This window comes from Pyxicephalus adspersus, chromosome 11 (genome assembly GCF_032062135.1).
Source record: "Pyxicephalus adspersus chromosome 11, UCB_Pads_2.0, whole genome shotgun sequence".
In the NCBI taxonomy this organism is placed as follows: domain Eukaryota; kingdom Metazoa; phylum Chordata; class Amphibia; order Anura; family Pyxicephalidae; genus Pyxicephalus; species Pyxicephalus adspersus.
In genome coordinates, this window is record NC_092868.1 from 51,631,200 (window position 1) to 51,648,167 (window position 16,968).

At 38.3% G+C, this 16,968-nt stretch overlaps 1 protein-coding gene across 3 annotated transcripts in view; it reads right to left on the reverse strand.

The window, feature by feature from the left end:
* The window catches only part of TP73 (tumor protein p73), a 60,073-nt gene extending 44,611 nt beyond the window's left edge, over positions 1-15,462 (reverse strand). For 2 of the 3 annotated variants that reach the window (XM_072427105.1, XM_072427104.1), the window contains exons 1-2: positions 14,382-15,460; positions 12,476-12,596 (exon numbers count right to left, since the gene is read on the reverse strand). In XM_072427105.1, coding sequence (XP_072283206.1) covers positions 12,476-12,596; positions 14,382-14,440 — 180 coding nt within the window. In that variant the 5' untranslated portion in view covers positions 14,441-15,460. Of the gene's footprint in view, positions 1-12,475; positions 12,597-14,381 lie in introns of all 3 variants that reach the window. The other variant, XM_072427106.1, reaches the window with a different exon arrangement.
* Positions 15,463-16,968: the final 1,506 nt, after the last annotated feature.

Here is a 16,968-nt window from a genome sequence, read left to right on the forward strand (position 1 = left end):
GGGGGAAAGATGGCGAGGAAGGTTGGGAACATTGCACTGGGGAAGTAGCTGGGGGAAAGATGGTGGGGAAGGTTGGGATCGTTGTATTGGGTTGCAGAGGGGAGAGAAGGCAAGTGTTGAAGGGTTTAGTTCTGCTTTAAAATGGCTCAGTCCATTTAAAAATTTAAATCTTAATTTGCAGTTGTTAAAGATGAACAGTTTTTAATATATAAACAAATGAATATTTATTATTACAAAAATAATAAATTCATTTAAATTCAAGCAGTGTAAGCACCTACATTTGATCTTGTATAGGTCTTTTGCAGCTTCTGTACTGCAGGGGTGGAACATGGGAGAAAGAAAAAGCACAAAGAGCCATTTAGTGCTGACAAGAAACCTATTCATATGAGACAGAAAAAAAGATGGACTCATCACTATGCTGGGCATTTTCTGTTAGATCACAGTCTGGGTGAGAGTTTAGGACGACCTGGGATCAAAATGAGTTAGTTATATTATACTAATAGAGGACATCTAGTGGCAGAAGAGAGTACTGTAAGGGAAATTTCTAGATTGCAAGTGATTATTTTGCTTTTTAATTTTTTTAAAAAACACAATTTAATACAGTTATGAATGTACAAGGGACCTGACAGACAGAGGGCAGTCAAACAGGCTCTGCTATAGTACACAGAACTTGCAGTTTAACACAGATCATGCCGACAGGAGGAGAAATCAGGAGCACTGGTTGCATACCAATTTGAATTTCTTGGTTAATTTTGATTGATGTAACCATCAATATAACAACTGATTAAAAAGCAATTGACTGCAAATACTCTACAATCAACATCAATAAATCATCTGAACTGTAATCAATTTTACCATTACTTCCAATCTAAATATTGATAATACAATCGATAATGGTTTTGATTTTATTACAATTGTTTAGCAAACAAAAAAACTCTTGCTTATTTAATTTTTGATGAATACTTGGCTCAAAATTGATTTACATCTGAACAATTTTGTGTAATTGATTAATAATATTTTTACCTAGTGTAGCCAGCTTAAGCAAGGATAAGGATTTCTGACCATTCCAGAGCCTGCAGTCTGGCAAACAGGTCAGCATTACTGGCTTCCTATATCTATGATGTCTGTTTCCCTTCCATCTCCACACAAAAGCCATTTTACATTCTCCCCGTGGACACCTTTGTCACCCCTAGAGAGGGAATCATCTGCTGTTCTGAGGATTCTGGAAGGAAAGGATCCTTTCGGTGCGGGCTGCTCAGGTATATTTACAGAAAAAAAAGGAAGACATATTGTCATAACCTGGAGGGACATCGCCAGGAGACATGAAATAGAAACAGACTGTCTGACACCAGAAATCCGGACTCAACACCATTTATGACACAGCCAGAAAGAGAATCAGACACTGAACACAAACCAAAGGTTTCTATTGTACATTACATGGCCAAAAAAATGGCCACCACTCTAAATATGGAGTTCAGGCTTTTCCAATGAAGGCTGCTGTTGATGGTACAAAGACATTTTAAGAATTGTGCTCCCCCAAATTTGTGGTAACACCTTGAGGAAGAACCCTATCTGTCTCAGCATGACTTTTCTTCTGTGTAAAAAGCTATCTGGATGAAAGAATGGTCATTGATTTGTGCAGGAACTGGAGCGTCCTGCACAGAGCCCTGACCTCAACCCTAATGAACACCTTTGGGATTGCTGAAACACAAATGGCGAGCCAGGTCTTCTTATCCAACATCAGAAGCAAAACATTGGCGAGCCAAACCATAATCAAGTGCAAAAGCTCTTTTAATCGACACAAATGTCCAGAAGAAAGCCTTCTCTGAAAAAAGGAGGCTGTTATTGCTACAACATTGGGTGGTGGAAGGCAAATCAACTTTAGGATGTAAAGTATATATAAAGATGTGGTCCAATGGTCAACTTTTGCCCATAAAATGTAGTATGGCAAAATATTTGAGAGTGTTTATTTACTACAAGCAAGTAGAACAACAAGACAAACTCCAGATTAATATAAATAGCCACAAGGGGAGATCCTAGACCAGATTGTGTTGCTTTACTACAAACTCTTGAAGAGTACAGGAGCCACTTGTAATGACTGGCAAGGGTGTCTTGTTCACAAGTCTAACAGAGCAAAGATACAAATCCTTTGGCGGGTGAAACAACTTCTGTTTACTTTGTCAGTACTCCACATAGTCCCTAATGGAACCGATAAGCCTAGGTGCCATTGGCAACAATATAATCAATAGAAAGGACAATAAAAACAGTTGCTATAGCTAATACCAAGTTTTTTTCTTTAAATAATTACTCTTGCCCAATAGCTTAGTGCATGTAAAGCAACAATACATATGATATAGAATTCAAAACATGCTGTCATTTTCTTAATATCAAGTTACTGTTGTTACTTTCCCATGCACACTATTGAGTCATGAACAAGTCCAACTCCTCTCCTATTCCCATGCATGCTCAGTCATTACCAGGTTTACCTCTGTTGGTAATCATGAGATTGACTTATACATTTTTTTAGTCTGTCTCAGCATGACGGTGCTATGTGCACAAAGACATCCTCATGGAGACATGTCCATGGAAGAACTCGGATGTCCTGCACAGAGCCCTGACCTCAACCCAACTAAACAGCTTTGGCATTACTGGAACACAAATGGCGGGCCAGGTCTTCTTATCCAACATCAGCACTTGTACAAATCTTCTTTGTACAAAAGAGGCAAAAAAACAGTAATTAGTTGATGCTAAATACATAGGAATAAATGGAAAAAATGTGAATCCTGGATAACACAGAATTTTTAGTGATACAATTATTAAACCCCTAATTACTACTCTGCCTGCAGTATTCAGCCTGTCACAATAGAATACATATCCATTTACTGCATCACTTCTTGCCTTGAAGTATCTTTGTTTATCTAATTTACATCTAAACTAAACTCACAAATATGTAGGTCGATGAATTACGTGTTAACCATCTACGAATATATGTGACATTTCCAGGAACTGGGGCTGGAAAAAGAAGGTGGCCCTCTTCCTGTAGAGAAACTTTCTTTTAGGTGTCCTGTTGTGAGATTATTTACACACGCAATAATTAGCTAATTTATTTAAGCAACATGTTTTCACTGCCTTGGACAACATTGGAATACAAGAATGCAAAACATATAAGCAAACGTTACAGATTTTTAAGGCAACTTTCATCAATGGACACACACACAGATTAAATAAAACAGAAATTAAATATTAAAACATACATGTACCAACATCATTGGACATACAGGACGTACATAACAGTCTCGAGTGTCTTTATTTCTTTCTGGAAGAATTTAAAAATCTGTAACAATGTTTGCTTGTATGTTTTGTGTTCTTATGGATACTGGATGTGGCTCTATACTTTTACCAGTCCCAGTTGCCAATCTATAACAATGTAATACAAACTTAAGTCTGGGAGCAGCCATTTTTAATTATTAACTGCAGGATCCAGGCACAGAGCCGAGTCTGGAGCTCCTCAATCTGCACAGCTTTCTACTGTAGGACTGAAGATTTAAAAAACACAGAGCAACCAATTACTAAGCATTGGATGTGTGAACATAAGAAAGGAAAATGTTCTTTACAGCATTTCTGCCTGTTTTACAACACCAATCCTGTGTCTAGTGCAATACTTTGCAACCAGGGTTCCTCCAGAGGTTGCTAGGGGTCAGTTGAGCAGTTTGTGCCACTCAGGTCAGTTTAAGTAACACCAATGACTTTTATGTCTGTCTGTAAGGGTGATAGTCTTCCCAATGGCCAGCAATGTAGGAGGAATTCTTCCCACTGACCACCACATTAATGTACTGTGAGCTGTGGATAAAGTAATTATAGCCGGGATTCCCTAAGACCTGAAAGTGTTTTTAAGGGGCTTCCCAATGTTAAGAAGATTGGGAAACACTGGTCTAGTGTGACATGCCAGCTTTAAAGACTGTTAGATTGTAAGCTCTGTTGGCCATGGTCCACTCCTTCTTATGTGTCATTGCTTGTACTTCTAGTATGTCATTTGCAACCTCTATCTATTGTACAGCGCTGTGTGATATGGTGCCCTTTTACTAATAAAAGGTTAATAATAAAAAAGAAAAAGGAAATCATAAAAGCATTTTAAGTTATCACAGCAGCATTTACCACCATTATCAGGTAATAACGTCAAACAAATCATGTTCTAAGTATTCAAATTCATAACTAAGTATTGTATTGTTAGAATCATTTATTGATATTGTTTTTTTGGAAAATTATATAATTGGAATTATATTATAATAATCCAATATTAAATACTAAAAAAAGTCTAGGGGTCTTTTTTTAATTTATAAAATAAATTCAAAATTCGAGCATAATGGACATTTTTGTTTTTTTGTTTTTTACTGAAAATGAGTAAAAATGTGTGAATCCAAATTAACTTGAAATTTATACATTTAAAAAAACATTAATTTTAGAAAAAAGTTGAAAAATTTAATAATAGACCCCTAGATGTTAAAATAAAATGTAACTCTTTATATATAATTATTATTAGAATATTTGTTTAGTTATTTTAGTAATGCATAAAAATAAACAATATAAAAAGTAAATGAAAAAAATAACTTAATTCCTCCAAATCAACTTTCTTTAAAAATATTTAATACAACATTAAGGAATGAAAAATATTCTATATCTATTGTTTGTTTATGTCTATTGCATATTTCAAAAGCGTGCAGAAATAAATATGTAGCATTCTGCAAACCCATTGCTAATCAAAGCAACACACTAACCACAATAAAAGCAATTTACCAACCAGTACAAGGAAACAAAAATAGGTTTTCGTTATGAACAGCAAATAAAAACTGAAAAGCGTGCACTGCTAAGAATTTACGTGTAAACACGAATAGCAAAAGCAGAAATATTTCAGGGATGTGACCCCATCACACTTTCTTTGTGATTGTCACAGTCATGAAACTGATCCCAAAAGAAGCCCTAATTTCCCAATTTTAAACGCATGGCAGGACTCAAATAGCAACAGGTGTGAATGGTGGAGTGAGAAGAAGTGATGGCAAAGTGGCTCATGGGGGTTAAAGTTAAAAAAAAAAAAAAATACATTACATTTTCTTTAAAAATGAGAAATATATAATTATATATAAAAATAATATTAAAAAAATAAACATTATAAACTATTTTTTTATATATATAATGTCCCTGTGCAAAACACGTTACCTACCGTGTACGGTTGCATGGGATCGCTTATATATAGCATTTTAGTCTTCGTGGAATGAGAATACAAGAGGGAAAAGTCCCAGCACCGGAGTCATGGGGTCAGGAGCGTAGGTTTAGGCAGGAGCGAAAACGTACAAAGGCAACACAGGTAGACGACGCAGTGCATGGCTCTCGGAGGATGCTGTGGTACATGTAAGCAGTTTGTTTGACTTTTTTCTTTTTTTTTCCCTCTCTCATCTCCCTGGGTTCTGTCAACTAGCTGCATCCAACAACAAACTTGGTCCGTCCCCTTTTCCCGTCCTCATGACTATTCATTAAAGCACCAGACAGGCCCAGGCTTGCCCGGTGTTGTATTGGACTGCACCAAGTGTCCCACTGAGGGGGAAGACAGGGCTCCTTCTATTATTAATAAACCCTGCCTGTTTTAATTCCGTAAAGCTGGATTTTGGCACAACGACAAGCTACAAAACGACCAACTGCATCGGCGATCGTGGGGTAAAAGAATGAAGAGGCCACGAAAACTTGGTTCGAGTTCCGCAGTGCTATCGTTAAGGGAACCTCAATTAGTCTCATCTGTAACTTTGCAGAACAGTAAAACCTGCGGTTAATTCTCTGGTTAACTAGTATTACATTGTTGACATTTTGCATTTGTTAAGGCATTAAGCTACTCTTGCAAGGTATTAAGACTCAAACACGGTATCCCTGAAACAATGGAGACGAAAAAAACAATGTGTGTATTTATATACACATACATATATTTTAGTTATCATTTCAGTTGTAATCAGCTAAATACATTTTTGGTGCATGAAAACAGAATTTCCGCAAAGTTTTACATTGAATTAGAAGCAACCATATACTAGAGTAGAAAGGGTGAAATGGGGCAACATGCTGAGAGGGGCCCTTGTTCTCTGTGTGGAAACACTGGTCTCTTTTCAGAGATGTGACACAGCTCTCGCTGAGTGGTAACTAGCGTTTTCCAATTACCAGGACCAACTTGCCACTGTAGAGAGATCACTGCTTCCACAAAATGAACAAGGGCCCCTCTCTTCAGTGTGTTGCCCCATTCCAACTCTAGAAGTCAAAAAATAAATAAAAAACCCATGTGGCCAATCATCAAGAATCAGCATTATCACATGACAGGATGGGAGTGAGTCACAAGTTCCCTCATACCCGGAAGTACCGGGTATTTTTTTTTTCTGTCCCTCCGAGAACAAACACAGCCAAGGAGGGTAAGAAAAGACACATACGCATTGAGCACAGCAAGAAAAAAAAACCTTTACACATTAAGGAGACCTTGACCACAACTTAGAGGGCAAAAAACTTTTTTGAACCTGTAGATTTTTTTTTAACTGCAGAATGTTAATTTCTATAAACATTTTATTGACTTCATACATGCCTTTAAACTTGTTTTAAAAGTGTGACTACTGCAGGAGAGCCAATTGCCTAGCACAGCCCTCTCTTTCCGTCTCCTCCTCTAATAGAGTCTAATTATTCTCTGTGCTGGCCCAGCTTCCCCGCTCCTCCAATCATATCTCTAGATAACCTATTAAGCGTCAGCTGGGGAAGCAGTGAGGAGAAATAATATAGTGACGGCTCTGAGTTTGCTGGGGCTGCTGACATCACATCCATGATAGTGGCACCGGAGCTTTCTGATTTCTACACAAGGGAGGCTTTTACAGTTGAAAAATACTCAGAAAATGGTAAATGTACATATTATGGAAGGCTTTTTGCTGAAATGACTGGGTGACAGGGCCACTTTAGGAAGTGTCACCCTATAATAAACAGATTCAGGTATGGAAAAAAATAAGAAAAATTTAAATTAATGGCTTTTACTGCTGTAGACCTGACTTTTGTATTGGTGAAAAAGAAGTGGTGAATTGATCCCAGATGGGAAATCGCTTTCACAAATTTGCATAGAATTCGTTTCCTAGGGTGGGTAAAGCATTGGTGAGGTACTGAAAGTTTTGTAAGAGAAAAAGAAATACTAAAGTGCCACGCTCAGAGAGAGATTAAATCTACAATTTTTATTCCTCTAAAACAGATCAGTGCATTCTGTAAATGCAGCCGATATGTTTGGGGGTCAAAACAGACCTGTATAATAGGGGCTTTAAATATGTTGTTGGAGATGGGGTTTGGAGGTAAAAAAGCATTGTAACCCATAAAAAAGAAAAAAGCAAACTACAGATACTTGACATGACATAATATTATGAATACATTACGTTTACAAACACACAAAGCCTGAGAATGCAGTTTTGTCTTTTTTATAATAATTCTATGCAGCGATCCTTCTCTGCTAGCAGACCCCGATAATTATGGCTCTGCTATGGCGTCACGGTGTGAATGTCACAGCTGAGGGAGTGATCAAGCTGCAATCAAAGGCTTGGCTTGCCCTGTAATTAGTATTCCACCCTCCACCTGATCCTTTTGCCTTACTTTTGCCAGTAGTGACAACAAAGCCAGGATAGAGTTAGGAAGCCAAGCCGTAAGCGGGGCGGCTATAGTTACAGAGAGAAGCTGTGTCACAAAGGACTGGGATTGGAGGGGGTGGTGGTGAATGGTCTGGGGGTCACTATTCACTACAGTATTGCAGAGGACAAGGAAATGTAAACTGCAGTACCCTTACAGAGCCAGATTTAACGTTAGCGGTATTAAGAACAGTCAGAAAACCGGAAGTTGACTGGTTAATAAAGATTTTTACACTTTGCACATACCGGTAAGTTATCCTGATAGTTTTACAATCCGAAAATTGTCTTGTTGGAGGAGGGTCAGAATCCGAGATTGCGTACAAAGTAGTATAACACAAAACAGCAAATGTTGCAATTCAGAGTCACCATAAAAAAATAAAAGTGGCCTGGTTGTCAAGCATACCCCCTCTACTCCAAAGCATCATTGTCATGAAGACGGTAATGTCATGAGTTTCAATCCCATAATGCCCAATCCTCTAACACCTGCTCAGTGCATTTCCTTTTGCAATATGACAGGTCACATTCAGTGAAACTAAGGTGCCCTGCTGACTTCTACAGTTAGCCACAGGCATGTGATCTGAATGGGCTCCAGGACATGAGAACGTAGCAAGGAAAAAAGAAAAATGTAATATTTTCAGAGGGAGGACACTTTTATTGTTTCCCTGGAAATTGGCTTTGCCTGCACAGGGTTGGGCCGTTTAATGCAGCCTATCAAAAAAATTGTTGGGTCTTGGACTTACTGAACAAAGACATACAGTTAGGTCCATAAATATTTGGACAGAGACAACTTTTTTCCAATTTTGGTTCTGTACATTACCACAATTAATTTTAAATGAAACAACTCAGATGCAGTTGAACTGCAGACTTTCAGCTTTAATTCAGTGGGTTGAACAATAAGATTGCATAAAAATGTGAGGAACTAAAGCCTTTTTTTACACAATCACTTCATTTCAGGGGCTCAAAAGTCATTGGACAATTGACTAAAAGGCTGGTTATGGGCAATTCCTTCGTTATGTCATTATCAATTAAGCAGATAAAAGGCCTGAAGTTGATTTGAGGGGGTGCTTGTATGTGGAAGAGTTTGCTGTGAACAGACAACATGCGGTCAAAGGAGCTCTTTATGCAGGTGAAACAAGCCATTCTTAAGCTGCAAAAACAGAAAAAACCCATCTGAGAATTTTTTACAATATTAGGAGTAGCAAAATCTAGTTTGGTACATCATGAGAAAGAAAATAAGCACTGGTGAACTCAGCTACGCCAAAAGACCTGGACGTCCACAAAACACAACAGTGGTGGATGATCGCAGAATCATTTCCATGAAGAAAAACCGCTTCACAACAGCCAACCAAGTGAACAACACTCTCCAGGAGATAGGCGTATCGATATCCAAGTCTACCATAAAGGTAAATACAGAGGGTGCACTGCAAGGTGCAAGCCACTCATAAGCCTCAAGAATAGAAAGGCTAGATTGGACTTTGCTGAAAAACATCTAAAAAAGCCAGCACAGTTCTGGAAAAAACAAACATTCTTTGGACAGATTAAACCAAGATCAACCTTTACCAGAATCATGGCAAGAGAAAAGTATGGAGGCGTGGAACAGCTCATGATCCAAAGCATAGCACATCATCTGTAAAACATGGCGGAGGCAGTGTGATGGCTTGGGCGTGCATGGCTGCCATGGCACTGGGACACTAGTGTTTATCCATCATGTGACACAGGACAGAAGCAGCCGCATGAATTCTGAGGTGTTCAGAGACATACTGTCTGCTCAAATCCAGCTAAATGCAGTCACATTGATTGGGAGGCGTTTCATAATAAAGATGGACAATGACCCAAAACATACAGCCAAAGCAACCCAGGAGAATATTAAAGCAAAGAAGTAGAATATTCTTAAATGGCCAAGTCAGTCACCTGATCTGAACCCAATTGAGCATGCATTTCACTTGTTGAAGACTAAACTTCGGACAGAAAGGCCCACAAACAAACAGCAACTGAAAGCCGCGGGAGTAAAGGCCTGGCAGAGCATTAAAAAGGAGGAAACCCAGCATCTGGTGATGTCCATGAGTTCAAGATTACAGGCTGTCATTGTCAGCAAAGGGTCTTCAACCAAGTATTGTAAATGAACATTTTATTTTCAGCTCTTTTTTTGTCCAATTACGTTTGAGGCCCTGAAATGAAGTGATTGTTTAAAAAAAAAAAGCTTCCTCACATTTTTATGCAATCTTTTTGTTCAACCCACTAAGTTAAAGCTGAACGTCTGCAGTTCAACTGCATCGGAGTTGTTGCATTTAAAATTAATTGCGGTAATGTACAAAATCAAAATTAGAAAAAAGTTGTCTCTGTCCAAATTATTGGACCTAACTGTATATCATCCCCACTGCCATTCTCAGAGATTCATTTGCTTCTCTACTTATGGTCAGTCTTAGTCTTATAGGTCTTTTAGGAATATGTCTACCCCTCCATCATTCTGATTGATTAATTTGCTGGTGTACGTCCAGACCTAACGTCAAACAGTCCATGAACTGCCAATGCCAAAGCAGTGGGATACAGCTAAATTAGACTTGCACCAAAGTTTTAATGTAATGTAAAGCACAAATGAATTACATCTTTGTGTTGTTGTGCTCTTCAACCTAAACATGTTTTTTTGCATTGTGTTAGGTGATTTGGTGCTATGGCATCACAACACACCACACAGTTCTTGCACGGGTGCATATATAGGTGTTTTACTGTAGTTATGTGAATATGTCCTAAGAGTCAGGTGTAGTTTGCCACAAGGTGGCTTTGGATAAGGTAAAATAATGTAAAGATAAGTTGTTTACTTTAATATTACCATTATGCATGTGAAAAAGTTAGTTTTTGAAGTGTAGGTACTTGCCTGGTTAAATCATCCTTGGGGCAGTACAGTGGCTAAGGAGATAAACAAGTAGCATCATGCCAAAACAGCTTAAATTCAACTAATCGTTAAAATGTTTCATTGTATCATTAATATCTTTTTCCAAGTTAGCTCAGCTATGACATCATTGTCTAAACAGTCAAATTGTGTTTTTTTTGTTAAAGCACTTTTTTTCTTAAGGACTTATCAAATGCGTCCTAAATGTGCAGACAAGGTGGTAAGTAAGTGGGGGAAGCAAATATGATTCTGCTGTGCTTCACTAGATGCATCACCAATAGGAGGAAGAAGGGCCCGATAGCCTATATAGATAGAACTGTGAGGTGTATTACTAGAGGGATCACCACTAAAAGGGCCCAATTCCCTACATAGATGGATCTGTGGGGAGAAGGAATGGCCCATTACCCTATAGAAATAAAATTATGGGTTGTACAACTAAAATGATCACAGTAGAAGGACACAATACTCTATATAGATAGACCTGTGGGGGTGTATCACTAGAGGGAACACCAGTAGAAGAAAGAATGGCCCATTACCCTATATAGATAGAATCATGGGGTGTACAACTGAAGGGATCAACAGTAGGAGGAAGGAGTTCTGTATTCCCCTATATAAATAGAACTTTGAGGTGAAATAATAGAGGGAGTACCAGTAAGAGTAAAGAGTCATGATTTCCCACTACAGACAGAACTATGGGTGTATAACTAGAAGGATCAACAGTAGAAGAACATAATTAAAGTTGAAATTTCCCCTCTGCTACTAGGATAATATGTTGTTTACATAGATTACATTACTTTGGGACAAAGGCAGGTAGAACTATAGGGTGCTGAGAGAAAGCTTTTCCTTTTACTGTGCTTAGTAAGGTAGCATTACAGTCTGGTATATGTAGAGTCTTGAGAAAAGCAGATAAAGGGGGACATGGTTGCAACTTTTGAATACAAGGAGAGTATAAATAAGGCACAGGAGTATTTTCAATACAAAGCCAAGATTTAGAATGTGGGGACATGACCTCAAACTAGCATGAGGAAAGTGCAAAATGAACCTTCAAAAGTAATATTTTGCCAAAAGAGATGCTTGGAACAGACTTTTCACAAAGGCATAAACCTGCTTGGGAAAAAACCATACCATACATCTATCCTTCACTTTAACTCCTGCTGGGTATTCAAGACAGAAAGTGATAGGAGGAAATCACAGAACACAGGCAGTGTAGCCCCCAAAAAATATTGTGGAATTATAGGTTCGGTTTTGTCCATTCAACAGACTTGCACTACATAAATAAAAAAAATCTATATGTAATGGTATGTAGGATACAATAAATTATACTGGCTCCTCATAAAACTCAAGCCCTGGCATTAACCTTGAGATTAACTCCTGCCAAAGACAAATTACCTCACAAGGAAAGCATGGGCACATCTTAATTTTGGAAGGTGATGAACACTAAATTCTTAAAATAAAACAGAAAAAAATGTATTTAACATGTTTGCTTTGAACATCCAACATGTCCATACTGAGTCAAATCACAATTCGTCTATTTTTTGCTGGAGTTCTTGTGTGCCAAATTTGCGTGTTCAAGCAGAGAAACTTTTCTTAAGTATCTCAGGAATACTTTGCTACCTGGTGGGAGTTTGTGCCAGGTTCATGCTTGGACAAGGTCCTTCCTCTATGCTTATTGCATTTTGTAGGCTATACAGCACACACAACGCCTACACGTGCTGAAGGAAGCCATTTTGTTCTGGGAATAAGAACCTGTCTGAGCAGTCACACCTTTATATGAAGGTCCTGGAGCCTTTACCTATTAAACACTGGAAAAGCCCGAATATAAGCTTGTATATGTATGTATATATTTTTCCAGTAAAATTTGCATTTGCAAAATACAATCACTGTTTAAACACCAAATCACACTCACCATGATCGATTGGTTCATGTTCCTCATCTGGTAGACGTCCATGTTGACCTCTGTCCGATTGGGGACCTCTGAATTGGAGTGATTTGACTGAGGCAGGTCAAAATAATTGCTGTCCGGTTCCCTAGAAGCAGAAGAAGATAAAACAAAGTCAGATATTTTATCTTTATTCCAGAATCTGATTATTTTTTTCTTTCCCCAAACAAAAGAGAAGTTCATCTATAGGCAATTTTTTATTTTTTGTGTTCAATAGCATGGGGGAAGGATTAAAACTAATTTTAGGGTTTTATAGCCGTCTGTGACACTGATAAAGAGATTTCCTCTTACAAACTTTTAGTATACAGGAAACTTTCCAACAGCAACATGAACAGAAGTATAAATTCACCTAAAAGTTAAGTGGGGAAATGCCAAAACTTCTGTCTGTTTTTAATTATTGATTGATTTTCTACAGTATATTTTCTCTCACTTTCTGCCTCATAAAATGTCCCCAAAACAGATAATGGGAGTAAATCACTTCAAATAAATGTAAAACCTGACAGGGTTGTAACCCTTCCCCTGTATCCTAAACTATGAAAAACATTGGCTATTGATACAATTCTCTTTAAGCCAATATTAATTCACGTCATCAATGGAATGCAAGATTTTAGTACCGATAATACCAATTGCTAAAATACCCCATTCCCCTGATTGGGCACGGCTGGGAGTCGGATTGGTAGGTTGCTCGGCCGCCATTCTTAGAACTTGGATCCTATACGGATCTATATGGATTTGTTGGACTACAATTGAGAAAAAAACCCAAAAAACTTCTTATCTTTTATAACCTGCACTGGAAGACTAAAACTTAGAATTCAATACTATACTATGGAAAACAAATTGGTACACAATGTCCAAGATGCCCATTTAATGACAAAGTGAACATATAACAAAGCTACCAAATAACAGTGACAGATCCAGAACCTGTATACTAAAAGAAGTGAAGAATTCTTTATCTATACACCTATACCAATGCTCAAAATATAGCATCAGCATATACACGGTCAGGGAATCAACAAAAATTTTAAAAAGAAAGATCGAAAATAGATGCCTGCATTGTGCTTTCATGATGGGTGTTATTAAATTTTTATAAGATCAATGCATTTATTACAAAACCTAAATGTGGATTTGTCACATGAGAACTTTCTGGCTGAAAGGAAACACAAAGGCCCCGATGTAATAAAGCTTTCCAAATTTTTCAGTGAACCAGGGAGATCCAGCAAACCTGGAATGGATCTTGTACAGGACTGAAAACGTTTGCTAACAAATAGCAAATGACTTTTAAGTATGCTGGATTACCCCGGTTCACTGATGAAAGTGTAGCCTCTTCAGCCTAGGAGAGCTTTAATAAAACAGGTCCAATGTCTCATGGAAAGTCTTTCCAGAAAAGTGGAGGCCATTATATCCATAAAGGTTCAATGTGTTGGGATGCAAAGGTGCCGTGTTAATGCCCATTGTTTTAGAATGGGATGCCCAACAAGCACATATAGATAAAATGACCAGATGTGTGCAAACCTTTTGCAATATAGTGTACAGAACACATCCAGCCTGTAGTTCAGTTTCATCATAAAGACAAACAGGATAAAAATATGCCAATACCACAAATATTGCTTACCTAATAATCTAGCTCATACAGGTTCCCTTTTAATATTGCTAAGGCAACACATTTAAATATATGTATCTATCACACAGTTCAGACTGGTTCAAAATAGCATGAAATCTAAATCTCTGCAACATAGAATCTTCTGAGTGCCTTTAACTTGCTCACAAAGCCATATATTCACGTATAAACCTTCACTGAACACTACATCTTTTTCCTGACGTAATAATGGATTTTAAAATAAACAAAAAAAAAATACCCAGAACTGAAACTTACAGGGTACTCCAGAGGTGCTCAAAAGTCGTCCCTTCATCAGCAGAGGAAGAATGGGACATCTTCACGGAGGGGGAGTCAGACAAAGGATAGATCACTCTGTGGCCAGAACACAGACACAATTATCATTAACACATCAGCATGCACAGTCCCAACACACTGCCCTACAAGACCTCATATATACTATATGTCCAGGAGATTGTCAACATTTTATCATCACAACTACTATATGGCTAAAAGTAGTGGGCTCCCCTTCATGCTATTAGGTTTTGATGTTCTCAGTGATGGAAACTATAAATTCATTAGCTTAGAAAAACATATTGGACAATTATGAACTTTTGTGAAGACCTTTCCTGTTTCAGCATAAATGTGTGTACCAACCTCCATGAAGATATGTATTGACACATTTGGTGTGAACAAGCTCAAGTGGCCTGCACAGCTCGCTGAATCCTACCGGATGTCTGTAGGATGAATTGGCACACAGGCTATTAGTATGAGCCAGTATTTTTTATAAAGCACCAACATTTTACGCAGCGCTTGTTATATTACTAATGTCATAGTTTTATGTCATTAATGTAGTCTAAAGACATTTTTTTTCTTTTTTTTTGAGGGAAAGCTGACCTAACTGCATGTTTTTAGGATGTGAGAGAACATACAAACTTGCAGACAGAGAATTGGTTGAGATTTGAACCTGTGACCTAGTGCTGCAAAGACAAGAATGCAAACCACTAAACCAACCGTGCCCTATGAGCCAATCCGTGACCCACCTGTACCTAAAATATGCTATCTTAGCTAAATGCCCCCAAACTTTGACAATCACACTGTCAATCTTTTTGAAAGTCTTTCCGTGAGAGTGGAGGCTTTAAAAAGAAACTTCATAATAATGCCCATGGTTTTGGAATAGGACAGCCGACAAGCACATATTGGTGTGAAAGTCAGGTGGCCCCAAAAGTTTGGTGATACAGTGAAGCTGAAGTATCTCCACTCAAGTCATAATTAAAGGCCAATACTAGATTAAAAAACATAACCACTTTCCAAGTTGTTTAATGTAAAGTATATATTCTCTTGCTTGGGGACTGAAATGAAAAATAACTATTCCCTGCAGTCTCTTGAAAGAACCCATTCCCATTACAGCCTTGGTCTGCGTTTTCAAAAATACATGCATGTTTCCAAGTATTGCGTTCAGAAGCCCAACAACACACATCACACAGAAATGTAGGACATGCTGGACTAGGCTGCGATTATGAATGAAGAGAAACCCTGCACATCAACATGTTGCATTACCATACACTTCCATGTGTGGGAACAAACCCTAATGGAGGAGACTTGGAGATTTTAGATATTTAAAAAAAAGTGTATTTTTTTTCTATATTAAGAATATTGTTGTGTACAATTTGCATCCTTTTTATCCTACATATACCTGTTTGTATTTGTATATATTAAAAAAACCAAATATTACATTCAAGCAAAATATATATATTTTACATTCTATTTTTTTGCTACTGTCCATGGGATCCTTAGCTGGCAGTAGAGCATGCTGGGAAATCTTACATGGCACCTGCATGATTAGAAGGGTGTGAGGATATCTCGGCATGGAGTCAATTACATTAAAGTGTTAGCGCTTCCGTCATAAGCTCAGACACCAGAAAACCCTCAAGAGGTCCGTGCCACACGGAAGACAGAATTAGAAGCAGCACTTCCCGTCGTTAAGATGTGCCAAGATGGACGAGCCTGGGCCTGCCTGGCAGTGGTCATAATATGTCACTTTACTGCCTTCATATCTTACGCCTAACGCGAATGTTAGCTCGCCAAGAGGTCTCTGATTGGAAGTATTCACGGCACACTCTGTGGCGGTGGCTACCAGTCAGCACCCCATCGAGAGCCCAAATACACAAAGATATGACTGAACTGATGTACAAATGTTGTAAAAATGGCTTTAGTTGTAGGGGGAAAAATATTTGTAATAACTAAATCAAAATGAGTTCAAAGGACAGTGACTGCACTGGATGTCTTTTTTCCCTCAAATGAGCACGCCAGTGCCATGCATTGTTTCCAGATTCTCCATAACATTGGATAAATGACTTGGGGGTTCAGTGGAGTAAAATAACACCATCCTTGCAACCAGTTCCGAAATCTACACTGCTCTGTCAAATAACACAGCCAGGTAGATGACACCACTTCTAATGAAGGAATGCAGTGGTGTCCTCTCCATGTCCAGCCTACTAATTAATATTATTATTAATAAACAGTATATATATAGTGCCAACATATTACCAAGCGCTGAACAATAAATAGGGGTTGCAAATTACAGACAGATACATACAGTGACACAGGAGGAGGCGAGGACCCTCCCCCGAAGAGCTTACAATCTAAGAGGTGGGGGAAGAAGCACACAATAGGAGGGGGGATATGGAAGGCTGGGTGAGTAGTGATGTGTTTATGAGACACAAAAAGACGGGGAGGTGAGTATGAAAAGATGGGTTTTGAGGGCCTTTTTAAATGAGCAGAAAGTTGGAGCACGCCGAATAGGACGAGGAAGATCATTCCAGAGAGTCGGGGCACCTCTAGAAAAGTCTAGAGCCGTGCATGT